The 23,522-nt window shown below is 33.6% G+C and overlaps 1 protein-coding gene across 1 annotated transcript; it reads left to right on the top strand.

Annotated features, from left to right (window-relative positions):
* Positions 1–15,840: 15,840 nt before the first annotated feature.
* Positions 15,841–19,078, top strand: LOC143714023 (serum paraoxonase/arylesterase 2-like). Its single transcript, XM_077204929.1, has 9 exons — positions 15,841–15,998; positions 16,234–16,304; positions 16,544–16,599; positions 16,809–16,974; positions 17,781–17,907; positions 17,993–18,193; positions 18,319–18,400; positions 18,596–18,724; positions 18,867–19,078. The coding sequence occupies exons 1-9, from the start codon at positions 15,922–15,924 to the stop codon at positions 19,026–19,028; spliced, it is 1,071 nt and encodes a 356-aa protein (XP_077061044.1). The 5' UTR covers positions 15,841–15,921; the 3' UTR covers positions 19,029–19,078.
* Positions 19,079–23,522: the final 4,444 nt, after the last annotated feature.

Here is a 23,522-nt window from a genome sequence, read left to right as displayed (position 1 = left end):
TTCCAGGCTAAGGTAAAACAACCAAATTATTTCTCCAAACCCGTTTATGACAATTTTAATTTTTAAAATTTAATTAAAACTTACCAAACAATAAAGAATCATGTTATTATTGTCTCTGCAACAGACATCTCAGTTACTGTCCAAAGTAAATGCTTTGGGTAGTTTACATAAAAGTGTGATTTGTTACACTTTCAGATTATTATTATTTTTTGAATTATTGTGCATGTTTGTATAGCCTCATATTAATTGTGACATGCTATATTTAATTTAAAATTAATTTAAAAAATGAAAATAGTTTTTTAGAATTGTTATGCATGCCGTTAGATCACACTTCTTATTAAATGACTACATGAAATATGTGCACTTTTTTTATTTGTTACACTCTAGGACTAGTGAACAATCTGCAATCTACAAGGATTAAAAAATGGTGATCAGTTATAGAACCTAAACTATACAATTTTACTTACACATACATTTTAACCTATTGTAATTGAAAAATAATGGCCATTTATTTTTCTTTCTGTATGAAAATATAAGTAAAGCAGTTTAAAGCAGTTCCATAATGTTGCACCCTCAGGCAAATAGGCTTCTAGTACACCACTGACATCAATAAAAGAATGTGGTGTATTGGTTCAAAGAAAGTCATCATTCTATATTCCTTTACTAGGATTTCTAAACTAGCCGAAACTTACTTGCGAATGTCTATTTTATCAACAAGGATGACGTTTTGCAATATTTTCATGCTTGAATTCAAAGACTATCTGTATAGACAGCAAAAAATGACACCACTTATGTAGGCTACTTAATTAGAACAGAATAAAAATTACTAATTTATTAATTATTCATTAATAATTTTACATGCTCCATATAAAGCATTCAAATATGCATTTTTAGGATATACGCACTGTTTGTGCACATGCACACATGGAAAAAAAACTGCTTTCCAAATGATTTTGTATCTCTTTTCGAACAGACAGAATCTACTTTAGAGATTCTGTCATAACCTGACATTCCATGAATATTGCTGTAAAATTGTTGAGGTATAGTTATAAAAAGGTTATAAGCTATTTTAAGTGAATTGGGCAGGTCTAATAGTGCCGACTAGTGACTGATACATGCTACTACAATTGGAATCATAGATAAAGTGCACATTATTGCTTCGCCAATGTCCTTTTATGAAGAACATAATTCACTGCCCCTGACTGGATCTTTGTGTCAATAAACAAGAACGAACTGCCTAATTTTGAGTAATATATCACGTGATCTATATTGGCTTATTATTATGCAAGCCTCTCTGTGCTCATATGAGCTGTCAGAAGAAAGGGAGCACAAAGTACATGAAGAAAACGCAACTGGGTCAACTGTGGTAATTAAGTAAAGTAGATTTTCAGAATAAAGTAAGTATTTTTTTAAATTAAGAGCACTAGAGAGGGTGAGCTTTAAAGAAACGTGTGTTACAGCGTGTTACCTTGCCAGAAATATTCACAAGCAAAATAAGCGGAAATTAGCAAAAAGATAAGATATAAAGATATTTTACACATGTACCAGTCAAAAGATTGAAAACGTTACATTTTTTAAGTTTTTGAAATAAGTCTCTTGTGCTCACCAAGGCTACAATTTTTTTAAAATGAAAAAATATAGACTAACGTATTGCAAAATATTATTACAAATTAAACATTTCTATTTGAATCTATTTTAAAATGTAATTTAACCCTGTGATGGCAAAGCTTTGATTTGATTTGATTTATTAGACAGAAAATAGGCTATAGTGAAATACCCATTTGTCATATCACAATAAAGTTAAAAACTTGTTTCCATTGAGGTCCTAGTTTTAAAATGACAATGTAATATCCACAAGACTTTACCTATTATAATAATGTGTCTCACTTACCCTTAGGAGCTCTTTTATTGATTATTGTGTAACATTTTTAGTTTTACTCTGCTTTTTATATAACCAAACGAGATGTCTAAAATGTGATACATCAACATATGTAAAAACAAATAAAACCTAAAACCTTCCGTATCAATTTATGTTGAGATTTTCGTAAGTTATCCAACTATACATGAGACAAATCAGACATCCAATAAAATGACATTGCACTAAACATGATGCAAGGACTTTTAAATTTTGTTTATTCAGAAAAGTAACATATATGGCAAGACATTTTATACTAGCATTAACCTAAAGTTTTCATAGCCATACTTGCTTAACATTTTTTGTGGAAATGCTGATACCAGGATTTCAGGATTCTGATTAATAAAGTTCAATGAACAACATTTATTTGCATTTATTAAATGTATTTTTTACATTTATTAAAGCATTTATTACAAATAAATCTTTTGTAACATTATAAATATCTTCACTGTCCCTTTTGATCAATTTAAAGCATCCTTGATCATAATAGGCTATTAATTTATCTCTTTTTAAATTTTTTACTACAAATGTTTGAATGGTATCATTGTTTCTGCAAAAATGTTAAGCAAGAAAAACTGTTTTCAACATTGATAATAATAATAGAAATGTTTCTTGAGCACCAAATCACAAATCAAATGACACTGAAGACTGGAGTAATGATGCTGAAAATTCAGCTTTGCCATCACAGAAATAAGTTTTTCAAAATTATTTTTCAAATGTATTCAAATGATTTTAAATTGTAATGATATTTCACCATATTACAGTTTTTACTGTATTTTTGATTAAATAATGTAGCCTTGTTGAGCATACAAGACTGCTATCAAAAACATTTTAAAACTGTGTTGTTTCCAAACGTTTGACAAGTATCATACTGTACATTATGCCTATATTAAATAAATTTAATATTAAACCAATAAATAAAAAAGTTAAAATAAAATAAAAAATCTCTTTTTACATTACGCATCAATAGCTGTAGGGAGGTGGCTGGAAAAGCCAAAACCACGGACCAAAGAAGAAACAAATTGGGGCAGCGTTCCAGTACAAAATTGGCATGCCCTTCACTCGCTAACTTTTTTTTATTTATTTTTTATTATGCTTGCAAACAATACAGAGAATAATCATGGCATACAAGTTTATAAAAAAATTGCAAACATGTCTGTACAAAATATAACAACAATATGTACAATGTCATCTGAACATATAGAATAAAGTAAAAACTTAGCAATGCATAACTAAAACAAGAAAAATTTTAAATAAATGACAAATAGATGATAGAAAAAACAACAATAATAATAATAACTAGATAAAAAGTTTGTTGGCAAACTTTAAGTTGGCTTGAAAAAGCCTAGCCAGAAAGTTTGAAGTAGTTTTAAAAGCTTTCAGTTTAAAGGTTTTCAGTTTGAAATAGTTTTAGTTAGATAGATAGATAGATAGATAGATAGATAGATAGATAGATAGATAGATAGATAGATAGATAGATAGATAGATAGATAGATGATAGATAGATAGATAGATAGATAGATAGATAGATAGATAGATAGATGATAGATAGATAGATAGATAGATAGATAGATGATAGATAGATAGATAGATAGATAGATGATAGATAGATAGATAGATAGATAGATGGATAGATGGATAGACGGATAGATAGATAGATAGATGATAGATAGATAGATAGATAGATAGATAGATAGATAGATAGATAGATGATAGATATATAGATAGATGATAGATAGATAGATAGATAGATAGATAGATGATAGATAGATAGATAGATATATAGATAGATGATAGATAGATAGATAGATAGATAGATAGATAGATAGATAGATAGATTAGATAGATAGATAGATAAATGATAGATAGATAGATGGATAGATAGATGGATAGATGGATAGACGGATAGATAGATAGATAGATGATAGATAGATAGATAGATAGATAGATAGACGGATAGATGGATAGATAGATAGATAGATAGATAGATAGATAGATAGACGGATAGACGGATAGATAGATAGATAGATAGATAGATAGATAGACGGATAGATGGATAGATGGATAGATAGATAGATAGATAGATAGATAGATAGATAGATAGATAGATAGATAGATAGATAGATAGAGAGGCAAAAAAAAAGAAAATACTTTAAATGTACTTATGTAGCAGAAACATAATTAAACTAAGCACCAACAATAATAAACTCAAACAGACTTCAGAACAACATACATTTCATTCTATTTCACTATTACAATATGCGGTAAGATACAGACTTTCTGAAATATTGATATGAACAGTTACTCATGTAAGCGCATTGACTGAGCCTGTCGTCTGCCTCACGGCTGGACCTACACGTGAACACGACGATAACCCCCAAACCCTACACTCTTCGCAAGTGACACTTTGACAGAAAGGACAGCATATTTAATAATAGGTAATTACAAAATTTGTCTGTGGGTAATCAACACCTAATTTGAATTATTGTTGGCATATATATTGTCTTCAGCGCTTGTTTAGAGGTAATGTTAAGTGCGATATAAAATAAATAAATAAATAAAAAAACACTATTTTTTTTTAAATTGTGTATGTACACATTACTTCTCTATATAAGTATTATATAAATATGTAATTAACAGTTATAATGAATTAATTAATTACTCTCTTCTATTTCTTTATTCATATATCATATGTCATAGGTCATATATACGACCTCCTAGACCTAGAGAAAATGTTACTCTTAGTTAATGACTAGTAATTTAATGTTTAATTTGGAATTTATTAATGAGCTTATTTAATTTTGAATGTACTTGGTAGCATTAAGATCAGAGCAACATTAAGCATTTATGATTTATGTTTATGGTAGGGAGGTGATAAAACGCATCAGACTTAATCATTATTTAATTTACCTTTATGAAATGCATAGAAAAACACAAACCAAAATATGTTAAAACTCTCTTATATGTTATTTAAATGTAACATAAATTCATGAATTCACACTGCTGGTGTGTGTGTGAACTTTAGCTTTATGAGGAGGTCCTCAGCAGTGATGTCGAGGTGTAGAGCTGCAGGAACACTGAGCTCCTCGTAGCTGTCAGACAGCAGAACTGTGACTCCTCCACCACACCGATGTTGGACACCTCCACCCTCAATAAATACCACAGCTTAATCTGTTCAGCGCCTGTTCTCCGCCCAACTGCAGGCTCCACTCCTCACCACGATGGGAACTCCATCACAAAAACAAAAACATCTCTAGATCCCAACTCAATACAACATTAAACTATAATAACAAGCTTTCTCCTTAATTTATTTGTCTTAAAAACACGAAGATAAATAAATTAAACATTACCTCTTCCGATTATGTCCCGTGCAAAGCATTCTGGGAAATAGAAATCTCATTAGCCACAGTTCTGTACAGGAGGCGTCAAAAAGCAAGAAACCATTGCAATAACTTTTTGTACTGGATGAGGTGGTAAACACGACGAGACACAAACAGTCTGTAATAATCCACCTATAATATTTGCTTTGTGAAGCTTCCAACAACAGAACTAATGGAATTGGTCAGTTGGCTTTGATGCGTGTGATATCAGGCAGCTTAAACATGCCAAACAAAGAAATAAGTCGTTTATAACCCAGTTTCATACATTTCAATCTGCAGACAAAGCTTTTCACTAGTTATCAGATCTTTTGAGAAGATAGCTTCACTTTACTGAAAATGTGGCTTATTTTGTCACGCAGACGCAGTAATTGGCTAACATCAGGATCCACTCGTCACCACGACGGTAACCCGCAAAACTCCATGACAAAAACTTTTCTAAACAGTAATAACAATGATTCGTGTTTAAATGTGAGCATATTTTAAAATCTTTAAAATAATAATAATATGATAAAAGAAAGAAAGAAAGAAGAAATATTAGTTAGAAAGAAAGAAAGAAAGAAAGAAAGAAAGAAAGAAAGAAAGAAAAAGAAAGAAAGAAAGAAAGAAAGAAAGAAAGAAAGAAAGAAAGAAGAAAGATTAGTTAGAAAGAAAGAAAGAAAGAATTAGTTAGAAAGAAAGATTAGTTAGAAAGAAAGAAAGAAAGAAAGAAAGAAAGAAAGAAAGAAAGAAAGAAAGAAAGAATAGTTAGAAAGAAAGAAAGAAGAAAGATTAGTTAGAAAGAAAGAAGAAAGATTAGTTAGAAAGAAAGAAAGAAAAAGAAAGAAAGAAAGAAAGAAAGAAAGAAAGAAAGAAAGAAAGAAGAAAGATTAGTTAGAAAGAAAGAAAGAAAGATTAGTTAGAAAGAAAGAAGGAAAGAAAGAAAGAAAGAAGAAAGATTAGTTAGAAAGAAAGAAAGAAGAAAGATTAGTTAGAAAGAAAGAAAGAAAGATTAGTTAGAAAGAAAGAAAGAAAGAAGAAAGATTAGTTAGAAAGAAAGAAAGAAAGAAAGAAGAAAGATTAGTTAGAAAGAAAGAAAGAAAGAAAGAAAGAAAGAAAGAAAGAAAGAAAGAAAGAAGAAAGATTAGTTAGAAAGAAAGAAAAAGAAAGAAAGAAAGAAAAAGAAAGAAAGAAAGAAAGAAAGAAGAAAGATTAGTTAGAAAGAAAGAAAGAAAGAAAGAAGAAAGATTAGTTAGAAAGAAAGAAAGAAAGAAAGAAGAAAGATTAGTTAGAAAGAAAGAAAGAAGAAAGATTAGTTAGAAAGAAAGAAAGATTAGTTAGAAAGAAAGAAGAAAGATTAGTTAGAAAGAAAGAAAGAAAGAAAGAAGAAAGAATAGTTAGAAAGAAAGAAAGAAAGAAAGAAAGAAAGAAAGAAGAAAGATTAGTTAGAAAGAAAGAAAGAAAGAAAGAAAGAAGAAAGATTAGTTAGAAAGAAAGAAAGAAAAAGAAAGAAAGAAAGAAAGAAAGAAAGAAAGAAAGAAAGAAAGAAAGAAGAAAGATTAGTTAGAAAGAAAGAAAGAAAGAAAGAAAGAAAGAAAGAAAGAAAAAAGAAAGATTAGTTAGAAAGAAAGAAAGAAAGAAAGAAAGAAAGAAGAAAGATTAGTTAGAAAGAAAGAAAGAAAGAAAGAAAGAAGAAAGATTAGTAAGAAAGAAAGAAAGAAAGAAAGAAGAAAGATTAGTTAGAAAGAAAGAAAGAAAGAAAGAAAGAAAGAAAGAAAGAAGAAAGATTAGTTAGAAATAAAGAAGAAAGATTAGTTAGAAAGAAAGAAGAAAGATTAGTTAGAAAGAAAGAAAGAAAGAAAGAAAGAAAGAAAGAAAGATTAGTTAGAAAGAAAGAAAGAAAGAAAGAAAGAAAGAAAGATTAGTTAGAAAGAAAGAAAGAAAGAAGAAAGATTAGTTACAAAGAAAGAAAGAAAAAGAAAGAAAGAAAGAAAGAAAGAAGAAAGATTAGTTAGAAAGAAAGAAAGAAAGAAGAAAGATTAGTTAGAAAGAAAGAAAGAAAGAAAGAAGAAAGATTAGTTAGAAAGAAAGAAAGATTAGTTAGAAAGAAAGAAAGATTAGTTAGAAAGAAAGAAGAAAGATTAGTTAGAAAGAAGAAATATTAGTTAGAAAGAAAGAAAGAAGAAATATTAGTTAGAAAGAAAGAAAGAAAGAAAGAAAGAAAGAAAGAAAGAAAGAAAGAAAGAAAGAAAAAAGAAAGATTAGTTAGAAAGAAAGAAAGAAAGAAGAAAGATTAGTTAGAAATTAAGAAAGAAAGAAGAAAGATTAGTAAGAAAGAAAGAAAGAAAGAAAGAAGAAAGATTAGTTAGAAAGAAAGAAAGAAAGAAAGAAAGAAAGAAAGAAAGAAAGAAGAAAGATTAGTTAGAAAGAAAGAAGAAAGATTAGTTAGAAAGAAAGAAGAAAGATTAGTTAGAAAGAAAGAAAGAAAGAAAGAAAGAAAGATTAGTTAGAAAGAAAGAAAGAAAGATTAGTTAGAAAGAAAGAAAGAAAGAAGAAAGATTAGTTAGAAAGAAAGAAGGAAAGAAAGAAAGAAAGAAAGAAAGAAGAAAGATTAGTTAGAAAGAAAGAAAGAAAAAGAAAGAAAGAAAGAAAGAAAGAAAGAAGAAAGATTAGTTAGAAAGAAAGAAAGAAAAAGAAAGAAAGAAAGAAAGAAAGAAAGAAAGAAAGAAAGAAGAAAGATTAGTTAGAAAGAAAGAAAGATTAGTTAGAAAGAAAGAAAGATTAGTTAGAAAGAAAGAAGAAAGATTAGTTAGAAAGAAGAAATATTAGTTAGAAAGAAAGAAAGAAGAAATATTAGTTAGAAAGAAAGAAAGAAAGAAAGAAAGAAAGAAAGAAGAAAGATTAGTTAGAAAGAAAGAAAGAAAGAAGAAAGATTAGTTAGAAAGAAAGAAAGATAGATTAGTTAGTAAGAAAAAAAGAAAAAAGAAATATTAGTTAGAAAGAAAGAAAGACAGAAAGAAAGAAGAAAGATTAGTTAGAAAGAAAGAAGAAAGATTAGTTAGAAAGAAAGAAAGAAAGAAAGAAGAAAGAAAGAAAGAAAGAAAGAAAGAAAGAAAGAAAGAAGAAAGATTAGTTAGAAAGAAAGAAAGAAAGAAGAAAGATTAGTTAGAAAGAAAGAAAGAAAGAAGAAAGATTAGTTAGAAAGAAAGAAAGATAGATTAGTTAGTAAGAAAAAAAGAAAAAAGAAATATTAGTTAGAAAGAAAGAAAGACAGAAAGAAAGAAGAAAGATTAGTTAGAAAGAAAGAAGAAAGATTAGTTAGAAAGAAAGAAAGAAAGAAAGAAGAAAGATTAGTTAGAAAGAAAGAAAGAAAGAAAGAAAGAAAGAAAGAAAGAAAGAAAGAAAGAAGAAAGATTAGTTAGAAAGAAAGAAAGAAAGATAGATTAGTTAGTAAGAAAGAAAGATAGATTAGATAGATAGATAGATAGATAGATAGAAAGAGATAGATAGATGGATAGATAGATTCAATTCAATTCAATTCAAATTTATTTGTATAGCGCTTTTCACAATACACATTGTCTCAAAGCAGCTTTACAGAAATTGCATTTCGGAAATGTACATAGAAAAATACAGTTAGTTAATCAAGTATTAATTTATGGCATAACATATCACCGGCTTTGAGTCGTCTCTTCACAGGCGTCGAGTCGTCTCTTCACAGGCGTTGGGGCATCTGAAGTCTCCGTGAGAGGCTGGATACAAACTGGAGCTGACGAACGCTATTTACCTCGGGACTAGCGTCCCGAGATAACAGCAGAAAGGCAGATGGGAAATAATTAGCATAGCTGATGTTCATAATGTTAATGCATTCGAACTGATTCAGCAGTATCAAAGGTTAAGCATTAAGTGAATGCTTGGTTAAAGAGATGCGTCTTTAATCTAGTTTTAAACTGGGACAGCGAGTCTGAGTCTCGTACAATATCAGGAAGGCTGTTCCAGAGTTTAGGAGCTAAATGCGAGAACGCCCTCCCTCCTTTAGTGGACTTAGATATCCTAGGAATGACCAGAAGCCTCGAATTTAGTGATCTTAAAGAGCGCGATGGGTTGTATGGCGATAGAAGGTCTGTTAAATACACAGGAGCTAAACCATTTAGGGCTTTATAGGTCAGTAGGAATACTTTGTAATTGATACGTAACTTAATAGGTAACCAGTGTAGAGATGATAAAATAGGTGTTATATGATCATATTTTCTTGATCTAGTAAGAACTCTAGCAGCTGCATTTTGCACTAACTGTAGCTTGTTGATTGAGGATGCAGGACAGCCAGCTAATAAAGCATTACAGTAATCTAGTCTCGAGGTCATGAATGCATGAACTAACTTTTCTGCATCAGAAACAGATAGCATGTTGCGTAGCTTAGCAATGTTTCTAAGGTGGAAAAAGGCTGTTCTTGTAATATATGAAATATGATTTTCGAAAGTCAAGTTGCGGTCTAGTATAACACCCAGGTCTTTTACTGTAGTGGATAAAGTAACAGGACATCCTTCTAAATTAAAGTTGTATTGTAAGGGATTTTGTGGGTAGTTTTTTGGACCAATAAGTAGTACCTCCGTTTTATCTGAATTTAATAGCAGGAAATTACACGTCATCCAGCATTTTATATCATTTAGACACTCTGTCAATTTAGATAAGTTAGTGTTTTCATCTGGTCGTGATGAGATATATAATTGAGTGTCATCAGCATAACAGTGGAAATTAATTCCATGTTTTCTTATAATATTACCAAGTGGCAGCATATATATTGAGAATAGCAGAGGGCCTAACACCGATCCTTGCGGCACTCCATAGTCTACTGACGTTATCTTTGATTTTTCCCCATTTAGACAGACAAAATGGTAACGGTCTGATAAGTACGATCTAAACCAGCTTAATGCCTGTCCCTGAACACCAGTGTAGTTTTGTAGTCGATCCAGGAGTATTTTATGATCGATAGTGTCGAACGCAGCGCTTAGATCGAGTAGAACTAGTATTGAGATACAGCCTTGGTCAGAAGCTAAAAGTAAATCATTTGTAATTTTAACTAGCGCAGTTTCTGTGCTATGATGCGGTCTGAATCCCGACTGGAATTTTTCATAGATATCATTTTCTTGTAAGAAAGAGCACAATTGAGCGGACACAATTTTTTCTAGTATTTTAGACATAAATGGAAGATTTGAGATGGGTCTGTAATTTGCTAAGTTATTTGGATCTAATTGCGGTTTCTTAATGAGAGGTTTTATTACTGCCAGCTTGAATATTTTTGGAACATGACCTAAAAATAAAGACGAGTTAATAATATTAAGAAGAGGCTCTTCGACTACAGGTAACACTTCTTTCAGTAGTTTAGTGGGTATTGGATCTAATAAACATGTTGTTGGTTTCGATGCAAAGATAAGTTTATTTAGCTCTTCCTGTCCTATAGTTGTAAAGCGGTGTAGTTGTTCTAGAGGGGCCATAATTGAGGCTGAATCATAAGACATCATAGAGGATTGTATATTTACAATTGTGTTTCGGATGCTTTCTATTTTCTCATTGAAGTAATTCATAAAATCATTACTACTATATTGTAATGGAATATTTTGCTCTGGTGATGTTTGTTTATTTGTTAGTCTAGCCACGGTGTTGAATAAAAACCTTGGATTATTTTGGTTATTTTCTATTAGTTTGCGGAGATGCTCAGCCCTGGCTGCTTTTAGAGCCTTTTTATAACGTGACATACTGTCTTTCCACGCGATTCTAAAGACCTCTAAATTAGTTTGTTTCCATTTACGCTCTAAGTTACGAGTTTCTCTCTTGATTGCATGCGTAGCACTGTTGTACCATGGTGCCTTAGTTTTCTCTCTTACCTTTTTTAATCTAATTGGTGCAACAATTTCTAGTGTACTAGAGAACATGGTGTTCAAACTGCTAGTCATTTCCTCTAGTTCATCTGTTTGTTTGGGTGCACTGCGCAGCTGAGATAGATCAGGTAAGCTATTTGAGAATCTATCTATAGTGGTTGGAAGGATTGTTCTGCCTGGTCGATAACGTGGCGCAACGTGACAAATTTCAGCAGTACGTATTATACAAGTTACCATGTAATGATCAGTGAGATCATCACTTTGCGGTATAATATTTATATCAGTTGGATTGGTTCCATATGATATAATTAAATCTAGTGTATGATTTAGACGATGAGTGGGACCACTGACGTTTTGCGTGACCCCAAAGGAGTTTAATAAATCTGTAAACGCAGTCCCTAACGCATCATTTGTATTATCTACGTGTATGTTAAAGTCTCCAACAATTATTGCTTTATCGACATTGACCAATAGATCTGAGAGAAAGTATGCAAACTCTTTTAGGAAATCAGCATAGGGCCCTGGAGGTCTATATAGGGTAGCCAAGGCTAGAGATAATATGGATTTGTTTCTTGCATCTAAGAGCGTAACATTTAGCACAAGTACTTCAAACGAATTAAACCTGTGACCTGTTTTCTGAGTAACATTAAGAATATCTCTATAGATTGTTGCAACACCGCCGCCACGACCGATCAGACGGGGCTCATGCTTATAACAGTATCCTGGTGGAGTGGACTCATTTAGACCGAAATAATCATTTGGTTTAAGCCAGGTTTCAGTAAGGCAAAGTACATCGAAACTATTATCTGTGACCATTTCATTTACAATAACCGCCTTAGGTGTGAGCGATCTAATGTTTAGAAGACCTAGCTTTAGAAATTGTTTTTGTTCACTGATTTTTAGATTTTCTGGTTTAATTACAATAAGATTTTTGCTAGATCCTACTCTAGATTTATTGTTTGGCCTCACTAAGCGAGGAATAGACACAGTTTCTATATAATGTTCTACACTACTTATATCAATTAAGTTGGGACAGCAAAGACTGTGATTTGGACTTTGACTTACTAGTCATATGGTGTGTAACGTCTTGGAGATGTTGTCCGACAGAACAGCCGCTCCGATTCTGCTGGGGTGCAGGCCATCAGCACGGTAGAGCCTAGGTCGCTCCCAGAACAGATTCCAATTATTTACAAAGAGCAGTTTCTGTTCATTACACCATGACATTAACCATTCATTTAGAGCAAATAATCTACTGAACCTTTCTTGTCCTAGTCGGTACGTGGGAAGCGGTCCAGACACGATGATCGTTGCTTCAGGCGATGTGCTGCGAACCGTCTCGATCAGGCTTCTGTAGTCCTTCTTCAGAACCTCCGTCTGCCGCAGCCTGATGTCGTTCGTCCCCGCGTGTAGGACCACAGCTCCGACGCGCTCGTCACCGTTCAGGATCTCGGGAATCTGTGCAGCGACATCAAGAACACGAGCACCAGGAAAGCAGTGAGTGCGCACCTTACGCTTACCTGAGGTAGCACGGACATGACGGACCATGGAAGTGCCGATGATCACGGCGGCGTCACGTTCCGGCTCGCGAAGAGGGGAGAAGCGGTTCCGGGTGGAGATCTCGAAGACCGGGAGGGGGGGGGGAGATCTATCAGATAGATAGATAGATAGATAGATAGATAGATAGATAGATAGATAGATAGATAGATAGATAGATAGATAGATAGATGGATAGATAGATAGATGGATAGATAGATAGATAGATAGATAGAAAGAGATAGATAGATGGATAGATGGATAGATAGATAGATAGATAGATAGATAGATAGATAGATAGATAGATAGATAGATAGATAGATAGATAGATAGATAAGTTCATTAGTACATATAGAATGGTAGTTTAATTGAGTCTTGGGCTTCAGGGAGTTTAGATTTGAGTTTTTGTGTTGTACACTGCTGGGCCACCGTAGCCTTGGCTCAATTTGAACTGTTGCAATGAAAGTCAATGGGATTTTTATGATTTTTAATATTAATTTTTAAGAAATCTGAAAGTCAAATCAGTCTGAAAAGATATAGCACACTAAGTCAGAACAGTCTGAAGGTCTGACCCGAGTTTGGAGTTTGTAGAGTTAAAGCTCTAGGAGGAGTAGCAGTCAGAAAATTTTGGTTGAGAAAAAGAAGAAGAAAAAGAATAATAATAAGTTTAAATAGGATTTCAGTAAGTTGGCTTTCACAAGCCAACTTAATAATTTAAAAAAGAATAATAATAAAAAGGTCATGAGGGTAAGATATTTTATACATCATTTAGAGTAGACCTACACAAATTAAAGTCTTTACAATTTAAAATTGTTTTAATTGCTTTCTTATTTACTGAGGATGAAATATTGTTAAAGGGGTGGTTTACTGCTTTTTTTCTTTGTATGATTGTGTTTATGGGGTGCAATATAACATGTCTAAGTGTGTGTGTTTTTTTTTTTTTTTAAAAGCCTTATTTTTCATAAATTTCACCTTTATTGTAAGCCGCTTTCTCCTCTGTCATTTGAACGACCGGTTGACTTCCTGATTCTATGAAACCACTCCCTCAGAAACAGGCAATGTTCTCAGATTGGTTAGTTGGGCCGGTGTGTTGTAATTGGCTAAACTTCACGCCCATTACCTTTACGGGCGAAAGTTGCATGTGCTCGGTCAAATATAAATAGTGTCAATAGCCTACTGCCCTATCAGTTTGAGCCAGAATCAGACCCAGAAAGAGGCAACGAAGAGAGTCAAGCAGAACCTCCCCACGGCTCTTACAAAACGTTTCTGAATGGTACATTTTATTAATATTATTATTATTCTATTCTTTTCTTTTCTATTCTACTATATAAGAATTTCGATACGCTGTTACTTGAAAATGCAAACGTTACTGCTGCTTGTTAGCTTTTGAGATACGGTTTTCTTCTGATTAAACATTTAATATAACTGAATAAATGACAGAATACCGTTTTTTGAAGTTATTGTTTTATCGATATAATCAACAACCGTTTATCTTTTCACAAAACTTAGTTTACTCAGTGTATCGTTTTATTTAGGTGTACACGTTTGTGTCACACACAAAATAGCATCGAACTAACTGTCTACGATAAACAAACAGCGTTGACATTGGTTTACGTTCTTGATTAAAATCGAAAAATTACGTCATAAAGTATACATGGAAAATACAAAATTAGTACATAATTACAAATTCAGGTCCAAAATGTTTGCTACTAAAGCCAGCGCTGGCATTTGTTTACGTCCTTGATAAAACTAAAACATTTCGTCTGAAATTATACATGCAAATACATTTAAAATGATTAAGTCTTACTTACAGGTTGTGGCCCAACAACTGCTGCCTCTGGTTTTAAAGTTGGAACTGCTTCATGCTTTAGTAACAGTTTGTTGTTGAATCCGGCATTGAATTTGTGGAGATTCTGGAAGCAGTCTTCCGTAAAATTAGCAGCACAGAGAGCTAAATTACGATTGTAATTTTCAGGAACATAATCAAACATAAATTGTAGCCATTGTTGACGAACTACAACGTCCGTAGTAAGCCCGAACACAGAAGACCTGACAGCTGGGTGAAAATAACGCAGTTTCGAACTACGGCATGGCTACTGCCAAGGGCGTAGATTTGGTTTGAACATTGGGGGGGTTGAAGTTTGGGTATGCCTCCTGATATTGTGATCATGGTATAAATAATGGGGGGGGGGTTGTAATGCATAGATTTAAATATTGCTCTCCACTATAACTTTTCCTCTTCGACAAAGCCGCAGAAATATGGCCATGCCCCCTTTTTGCATATTCTGGAGGGAGGGTTGATGTAAATGTATGGGTTAGTTACGTATAAAACCCGGGAAGTATCTCGTTGTAGAGACGATATCTCTGCTTACGTTGAACTTTCAGTGCAGCAACTTTGCAGATACTGTTCATGCACCAACAGCAACATTACACACTATTTAAAATGAAAAAAGTTAAATCGCAATAAACCACATTTTAAATTCTTCCAAAAAACCAAACAATAAAAATTGGTTTGTTGCTGGTGAATTTACATTTATGGATATAAAATTTGCCAATAAAATAAATTAAACTTTCACTCGATAACTTCCCTCCGTCACGTTCACTCGGATGTACGTCATTGCTTACGTTGCATGAGTGCCCACTACTGGTGGAACCTTTGCAGATCTTGTCATGTTATACTTTGATTAATGTGGTTTGTCCAAGAAATAATTTTTGTTATTCAACTGTTTATTATCCTCGGAAAATACCATATTCACAAATGTAATTGGTCTAATTCACAACCTTGTTTTAAGGCATTTCATCTGGACTTTAAATTATATTACAAAACAATAGAGAACATGCAAAATATGAAGGCTACAAGAACATTTCATCTCCTGAAGGAACTGCATAATTTTTAATATTCCCCTTTTATAATTATATTTATTAATGTTATTATCCTCTAGTCTGTACACTGTACATTTATTTTTTGTTGAGCAGATTACAGTATTTGTAGTGTTCTCTGTACCTATTGTCCTGTGTATTGTTCATAATAAAGTTCGTTAAAAAAAAAGAAAAGAAAAAGAAGACCTTTGCGGATCTAACATGATATGGGGAGGCGCCGCCTGAGGACATTATTGTAGTGTGTGGTTCGAACAGTAGGTGGGGTTATTTGGGAGCTGTGATTAGTGTTAGGCAAGGGTTAATAATGTTTGTGCACTAGACCAGAGCGAGGAAGGGTCAGACTCAGCGCTGAGTTTCAGATATGGCCAAGTTAGCAGTTCTCTCGCTTGCTGTTATTGCTCTTGCAATTTTGATCGGTGAAAGGCTCAGGGCATTAAGGTTGGTTGATGTGTCCGCTCATATTTGCATAACGATTGCTGCGATTACCGTTGCTTGAAGCAAACTGTTTAACTATTGCAATAAACGTTTTCTTTGATTACATGTTTTTCTGATCTTTGTTGCTACAATGACACAACGTTAGGCCTATTCATTTGTAGCTTTAGATAATTATTGCACATGACAGTAAGTATAGTAATATCTTTTAGCTACACGTGTCGTTTTATCTTCTCCACAGGCATTTAACACTTTCCTACAGAGAACTAACTCAGAACTACCTTCCTAACTGTCACCTAATTGATGGCATAGGTAAGCAAACACCTTTGATCGCCTTTCTTTTCTGGTCACATGTCTTTAGCTGGATTCAATTAACCAGTCTGGACCGAATGCCATGTTACTTACATAAATTATAAACATTGAGGTCCATGAAAAATAATGTCTTATTGGTACAATGTAATTTTTTTTGTATACATTTGAAGAAGCAAACGTTTCTGACTCTGCGAATGTGGAATTTGTTGTAATCTTTGGTGTAATTTTTTTTAAATCAGATTTTGGGGCTGAAGATATCACCATACTTGAAGATGGATTGGCTTTTCTGAGCACTGTATGTCATACTCATAACCTAAAAATAATTACTGAGTATTTTGATTAGTTATTCAGATATAAATTGTTCCCATCCATTTAATTTAATGTTAGTAACAGTCGTTTTCACTAAAAGCACATGTCTATTGATATACTCAGCTGCTAAACTGAGTTTATTTGACAATTTAAATGCAACTAAATTTTAAATATGTTCAAATGAATTGCATATAGGGCTTGAAGTATCCAGGCTTACCATCCTATTCAAATGATCCTGGAAAGATCTGTACCCTGAATCTGTTGGATTCTGAACTGAAACTTGAAGCACTGAGCATCAAGGGTCAGTTTGACAAAGACTCTTTTAATCCTCATGGAATCAGCGTGTACACAGATGACAAAGGTTTGGCATTTTCATTAAATAAATATATACATAAACAAGAAAAGTTGCATTCCATGTTGAATTCTGTCTATACTTACATTGATATTGTTTAATTTATAATACCTACACATATAACGGAGTTATATTAAGAAAATATTCTGGCTCTTCCAAGCTTGAGACTTTGAAGCCCAAAAAAGCGCATCCATCCATTATAAAAGTAATCCCGGCTCCAGGGGGTAAATATAAGCCTTTTGAAGTGAAGCGATGTGTTTTTGTAATAAAAATATAATTTTTTATATGACATTTTCTTTAAAAAGGCGTCTAGTTCATGACTGGTGTTTTTTGGGTTTTTTTTTGCTCTCTCCTCTGCGCTTCCACTTTCGTCAGTACGTCATGCGTCGGGTCAGAGTTCAGTCTTCGTCCGAAACTTGACTGTCGTACAGAAGCCAGTGATTCTAGTTTAAAAATTTATAAATATGAATATGTTTCTTACAAAGACACATTGCTTTGCTTTAGAGGGCCTTTATTAACCCCCATGCAGCCATATTGATTACTTTTATGATGTATGGACGCGCTTTTTTGGGGCATCAAAATCTAAGGCACCATTCATTCCCATTATACAGCTTGGAAAAGCCAGGATATTTTCTAACAAAACTCTGACTGTGTTTGGGTGAAAGAAGAAAGTCATATAGACCGAGAATGGCTTGATAATGAGTCAATTATGGGATAAGTTTTATCTTTGAGTAAACTAACCCTTTAAAACTACTGTTAATGGATGAGTTTGATAGAAGTGTAATATTGCATGAATTCTTCTTCTCTCACTACAGATGGTGCCATATATGTGTTTGTTGTAAATCATCCTCAAGGCAAAAGTCAAGTGGAGATTTTCAGATTTGTGGAGAAGGAAAATGCTCTTCAACACATCAAGACCATCAAGCATGAACTTTTGCACAAGTATGTGCTTCTTCAAAACACGTAGTCCTATAACCCCAAATCCAATCAAAGTATAAATTCCAGTTTATGTATGTGCATTTGTTAGTGTGAATGACATAGTAGCTGTGGGGGCCGAAAGTTTTTATGCCACCAATGATCATTACTTCACTAATGAGATTCTCAAGTTTGTGGAGCCGTTACTCTCTTTGCCCTGGTGTGACGTCATCTACTACAGCCCTGAGACTGTGCAGGTTGTGGCAGGGGGTTTCCTATCTGCCAACGGCATTAATATCTCACCCAACAAAAGGCAAGTTGCAGAAAAAAGTCATGATTTGCATTCATTAAAGCACAGCATAATGTAATATTATCAAAGCATTTCTTGTGGAATTATCCCCTTTATATGTTATTAATACAAATAACATGTAATTTCAGGCATTTGTATGTGTCAAATATTCTGAAGCACACAATTGTTGTCCTGGAAATAAAGAAAATCACTGTATTATCTCATGTGAAGGTAAACGCCAAACTACATGAAATGTTCACACCTTCTTTTATCCCAAATATAATTTTTTTTTTTTTTTATACAGATTTATGCATAGAATTCTGAATTTATTAGTTGTTCGCTTCAAATAAAACTTTTAATTTAAAAAGCCAACCATTCTTGACTTCTATTGTTAATTTTACTGCATGTTCGTTTTTTCTTACCCAGGAAGTTGATGTGGATTCACTCTGTGACAACATTGAGGTGGACCGTGAATCTGGAGATCTGTGGCTGGGCTGCCACCCAAATGGTCTCAAATGTGTATTTCATGATCCGAATGATCCACCTGGTTCTGAGGTATGTAAATGCTTGAGCCATGGGTTGAGCCTATAGGTTCAAGTATGTTCAGCTGTCATGTTCATCTTGAATGATCTCTCCCACCCCTTTCCCCTATCTCTTCGTACTATTTCCGGTCTTAAAAATATATGTTCTCCTGTAGGTTATCAGGATTGAGAACATCCTCTCTGAAAATCCCCGGGTGACTCAGGTGTATGCAGATGACGGCAGTGTGATCATGGCGTCTTCAGTGGCAACCCCATATAGAGGAAAGCTGCTCATTGGAACTGTTTATCAAAAAGCTCTGATCTGTGACCTTAAATAGTGAATAAATTCACATGCAGCAAACAATGAATAAAGATTTGATTTGGATAATGTATGTGTATATTTTTTAGACATTGTTTAGAAATTTTAAAAAACTAGTTTTAAACCAAATTTTTTTTATATAATCATCATACTTCATTTGTGTGGAGTGGAACTTAGATTAGTTTTGAGTTGGCATATGTTGAGGATTTTTGAGTCTCTCTAACAATAAATATTTTAGAAGTATGCTAAAAAAAAATAAAGGTTCTTTATTGCATCTATGGTTCCATGAATAACTTTTAACATTAACTGAACCTACAAATGGAATAATTAATGCCTGTAAAAAGAAAAACAATCTCTATAAATTGTTCATTAAAGTAAAAACAAAAGAAGTGGAACAAAGATATAAGAAGTACAAAAATAAATTAACTGATATTATAAGAACAAGCAAACGGTTATATTATCCAAAAAAAACTATATGAACATAAAAATAATATAAAAGCAACTTGGGATGTTTTGAATAGCTTAATCAAACAAGGATCCTCAAAGTTGATATATCCTGATCACTTTATTGATGAAAATGGTGAAGATTATAATATGAGTAATTTAGTAAATAAGTTCAACAAATGTTTTGTAAATGTTGGCCCTAAGTTGGACGCTGATATTCCAGAAAATGGAGCTGAAGAATCAACTATTGAACGGAATTTTTCAATAGTCATTTTTCCTCTCAGCTACAAATGAGCAGGAAGTGACACATTGTGTGGAAATGTAAAAATAAGTTCTCCACTGACTGTCATGATATCAGCATGATATTGATTAAAAAAGTTATATTGAATATTGTAAAACCCTTAACTTATATTTGTAACTTGTCATTCCAGACTGGCTGCTTTCCAAGTAAAATGAAAATCGCTTAAGTAATTCCACTCTACAAAAAGGATAACAAATACGCTTTTACTAATTGCAGACCAATCTCTCTTTTGGCTCAGTTTTCAAAAATATTAGAGAAACTCTTCAATTCTCGACTTGAAAAGTTTCTCGAGAAACATCAAGCAATTAATGATGGTCAGTATGGTTTTAGGTCTAAAAGAACTACCTCAATGGCAATAACTGAAGCTACTGAAGAAATTACTAAAGCATTGGAGCAAAAAAAGTATGCAGTTGGTTTTATTATTGATCTAAAAAAAGCCTTTGATACAATTAATCACTCAATCCTATTAAATAAGATGGAAAGATATGGAATTAGGGGGCTGGCTGGAGATTGGTTAAAAAGTTATTTAATCGGGAGGTTACAGTTTGTAAAAATTGGTCAGTATTTATCAGATACTCTTGGCATTGGAAATGTTGAGTGAGAATACATTTTTGGGAGTAAAAATTGACAGTGAATTGTCATGGAAACCCCACGTCAGACACATAAAATCAAAAATCTCCAAAAGCCTCTCAATTATAAATAAAGCAAAACTATACCTTGATGAGAATGCACTCCGTACTTTATACTGTACCCGGGTACTACCATACCCTTTGTTTTGTGTTGAAGTGTGGGGAAATAATTACCAGAACACAATAAATCCTCTGATCATATTACAGAAAAGAGCTTGTTTACGCAGTCAAAGTTGTTAAAATTTGATGATCTTGTAAAATACAATACATCAATAGTTCTATATAAAGCATTTAACAATTTATTACCGCCTAACTTACAACGTTTTTTTTCAAATTCCAGTGCAAGCTCATAACTTGAGAGGTTTTGGATATTTTTCATTACAAAGAGCCCAAACCACTCGTAAACATTATTGTGTGTCTGTACGCGGAGTGAAACTCTGGAACAAACTGGACTTGCAAGTTGCAACAAAAGAAGTGTCAAACTATTCATCAATTTAAACTGTTATATAAACATAGTGTCTGGTTAAAATACAGAGATGAGGATCTTTAATTAGGGCCCAAGCCTTGAAAAGGCGAAGGCCCTATTGTTTTCCTTAGGAAAATTAGGAAAATTATTATTTTACTACCTTTTTGGCACTTTTGGGGCCCTTAACGTGCTCGAAAACTCTTGAAACTTTGCACACGGGTCAGAACCCGCGGCCATCAGAGCCGGGCTGAAGTTAGTACCCGGGCATGGCATGGCTTGGTGAGGGCTCAGTAGCGCCACCTTTAGTAAAAAATGGGGGAGGGGGTTAGTTTTATCTACAGTAACAAAACTCAGTACGTATATTGTACTCATCAAGCCGGATAACTTTCTAATTTACAGTAATTAGCTCGGACCAACAGAAAGTCAGATATTTTGGTTTGAATGTGGTAATTTCTCTCTGAGCCTAAGTCTCTGTGTCTGTGCCTGTGTGTGTGTCTGTAGGGGGAGGGGAGCTAAATTAACCATTTCACTGCTGTGTGGTTTGGCCTGCATTAAAAAAGAAAATAAATGTCTTAAGCCTTGTATTTTTTAAATAAGTTTTTTTTTAAATAAAGTAAAGGCATATAACCAGTTTAATTGTAGTGCATTGACAATAGTTTTATATAATTAGTTTATTAATTAAATTAACTTGGTCCATAAACTTGGTCTGAAAATTTGGTCCATAAATCAAACACACTTGCATGTAATAATATGAAACTCGGTACACATATAGATCTCATAGGGCCAAACTACTTTAAGCCAGCCCAACAGGAAATCGGCTATTTCGGTCTGAATGTGGATGTTTTGCAAAACCAGCCTCTACATTTTTACTCACTCCTCTTAAGTGGTTTATTTGATTCCCACCAAACTTTTTGAACATGATGAAAATACATTAAAGATGCTAAATTGTTAACAGATATTGAATATCTCAAACGGTTTTGCTATGGCGAGGGATTATGTCAAAAAAAGAAATCAGGAAATGTCTCATATCTCCTAAAAATGTAATTATACACCATTTATTTTTATATAAAATATAAATATATTACGTATGTGACTGAGGATTTTGTGTTTTATTGCGAGTGTACACAAATATAAGTAAACAGTTTGCAGTCTGAATGATGTCCTGTATGAAAAAAAATTACGGAGTATGTTTCCACTGTTCACACACACACACACAGTTCGATCGCGCGCCTCTCTCTCACACACACGCACACACACACACACAGTTCGATCGCGCCCGCAACTCTCTCTCTCTCACAGGCACACACACACAGTTCGATCGCGCGCGCCTCTCTCTCAAGCTGGAGTGTGTGTGTGCGTGTGTGATCGCGCTGGCGCGATCGAACTGTGTGTGTGTGTGTGTGTGTGTGAGAGAGAGAGAGAGAGAGAGAGAGAGAGAGAGAGAGAGAGAGAGAGAGGGCGCGATCGAACTGTGTGTGTGTGTGTGTGTGTGTGTGTGAGAGAGAGAGAGAGAGAGAGAGAGAGAGAGAGAGAGAGAGAGAGAGAGAGAGCGCGATCGAACTGTGTGTGCGTGTATGTGTGTGTGAGTGAGAGAGAGAGAGAGAGAGAGAGAGGCGCGGGCGCGATCGAACTGTGTGTGTGTGTGTGTGTGTGTGTGTGAGAGAGAGCGAGAGAGAGAGAGAGAGAGAGAGAGAGAGAGAGAGGCGCAGAAATCATTTTATATGGAAATCAATTATTTATAATTCAGATGAGAATAAAGTTACTGTTAATTAAAATTAAGGAACATTTAGTTTTTCTGTTCTGAATATCATTAAAACAGAAAAGGCAGTGACAAAATAATGATGAATAATCCTAAGATATTATATCGTATGCTATGTGTTGTGAATACACCCATGTTAAACATTAAAATTTACTTCCATTGCATATCATAGAACACATAAGCGTAAAATAAAATTACATGAATAAACCTGTACAAAGACCTCCAGATAAATTCTGGGCTTCTATATTTACACATATAAGTGCTGCAAAACATATTGAGCTATGACATCCTATGACATTAAAAATTATTCTATATTTAAATTATCTCATATATGTTGCTATTGTGGTTCATGATCATAGTCCTAGTCCCAAATAGCACACTTCATATGAATTTTTGGTCTTGTGTACTTATTTCATGTGTCCGTTAAATCTATGAGGCCGTAGGGTGTCTCATTTTTCATTTTAGGTTTCAGAAGGTTGCTCACGCATACTTTGTGGTTGATATGTGCCCTCGATGCGCACTTTTGCAGAGCCCACACTGATGCAAGCTCTACAGCACACTTCTTTTCGACAGTCAAAGCAGGGTTACGTTTTTGCACGTCGTGCACAATAACCCTAAAGGCACCAGGGTGGCGGTGCCACCGGCTTGTTTATATATATATATATATATATATATATATATATATATATATATATATATATAAATATAGCTGCGAGCAGCGATTGCGGGCCCAAGCCGGTGGCGGCACCGGGGTTTGGCCCTATATTTTACATTGCTGTTGTACTCTGTCTTATAGTGTTAACATGTGCTCAATGTTTCCTAATCATTGTTGGTATATTGTCCATTAACACCGTCGGTATATTGTTGATTATCATTGTTGGCACTGTTTGGTATTCTTAAATTGGTGGTACTGT

This window comes from Siphateles boraxobius, unplaced genomic scaffold, assembly GCF_051911475.1.
Source record: "Siphateles boraxobius isolate OS27281-9 unplaced genomic scaffold, OSU_SipBor_1 12, whole genome shotgun sequence".
Lineage (NCBI taxonomy): Eukaryota > Metazoa > Chordata > Actinopteri > Cypriniformes > Leuciscidae > Siphateles > Siphateles boraxobius.
Note: the sequence above shows the minus strand (reverse complement) of the source record. Positions and strands in the feature narration are given on the sequence as shown.

Excerpts from the sequence above, each read along its gene's own strand:
- LOC143714023 (XM_077204929.1), top strand. The coding sequence starts at position 15,922 with ATGGCCAAGTTAGCAGTTCTCTCGCTTGCTGTTATTGCTCTTGCAATT. Across the intron at positions 16,305-16,543 it reads TCACCTAATTGATGGCATAG|ATTTTGGGGCTGAAGATATC; the intron begins GTAAGCAAACAC and ends TTTTTAAATCAG. Across the intron at positions 16,975-17,780 it reads CGTGTACACAGATGACAAAG|ATGGTGCCATATATGTGTTT; the intron begins GTTTGGCATTTT and ends CTCTCACTACAG.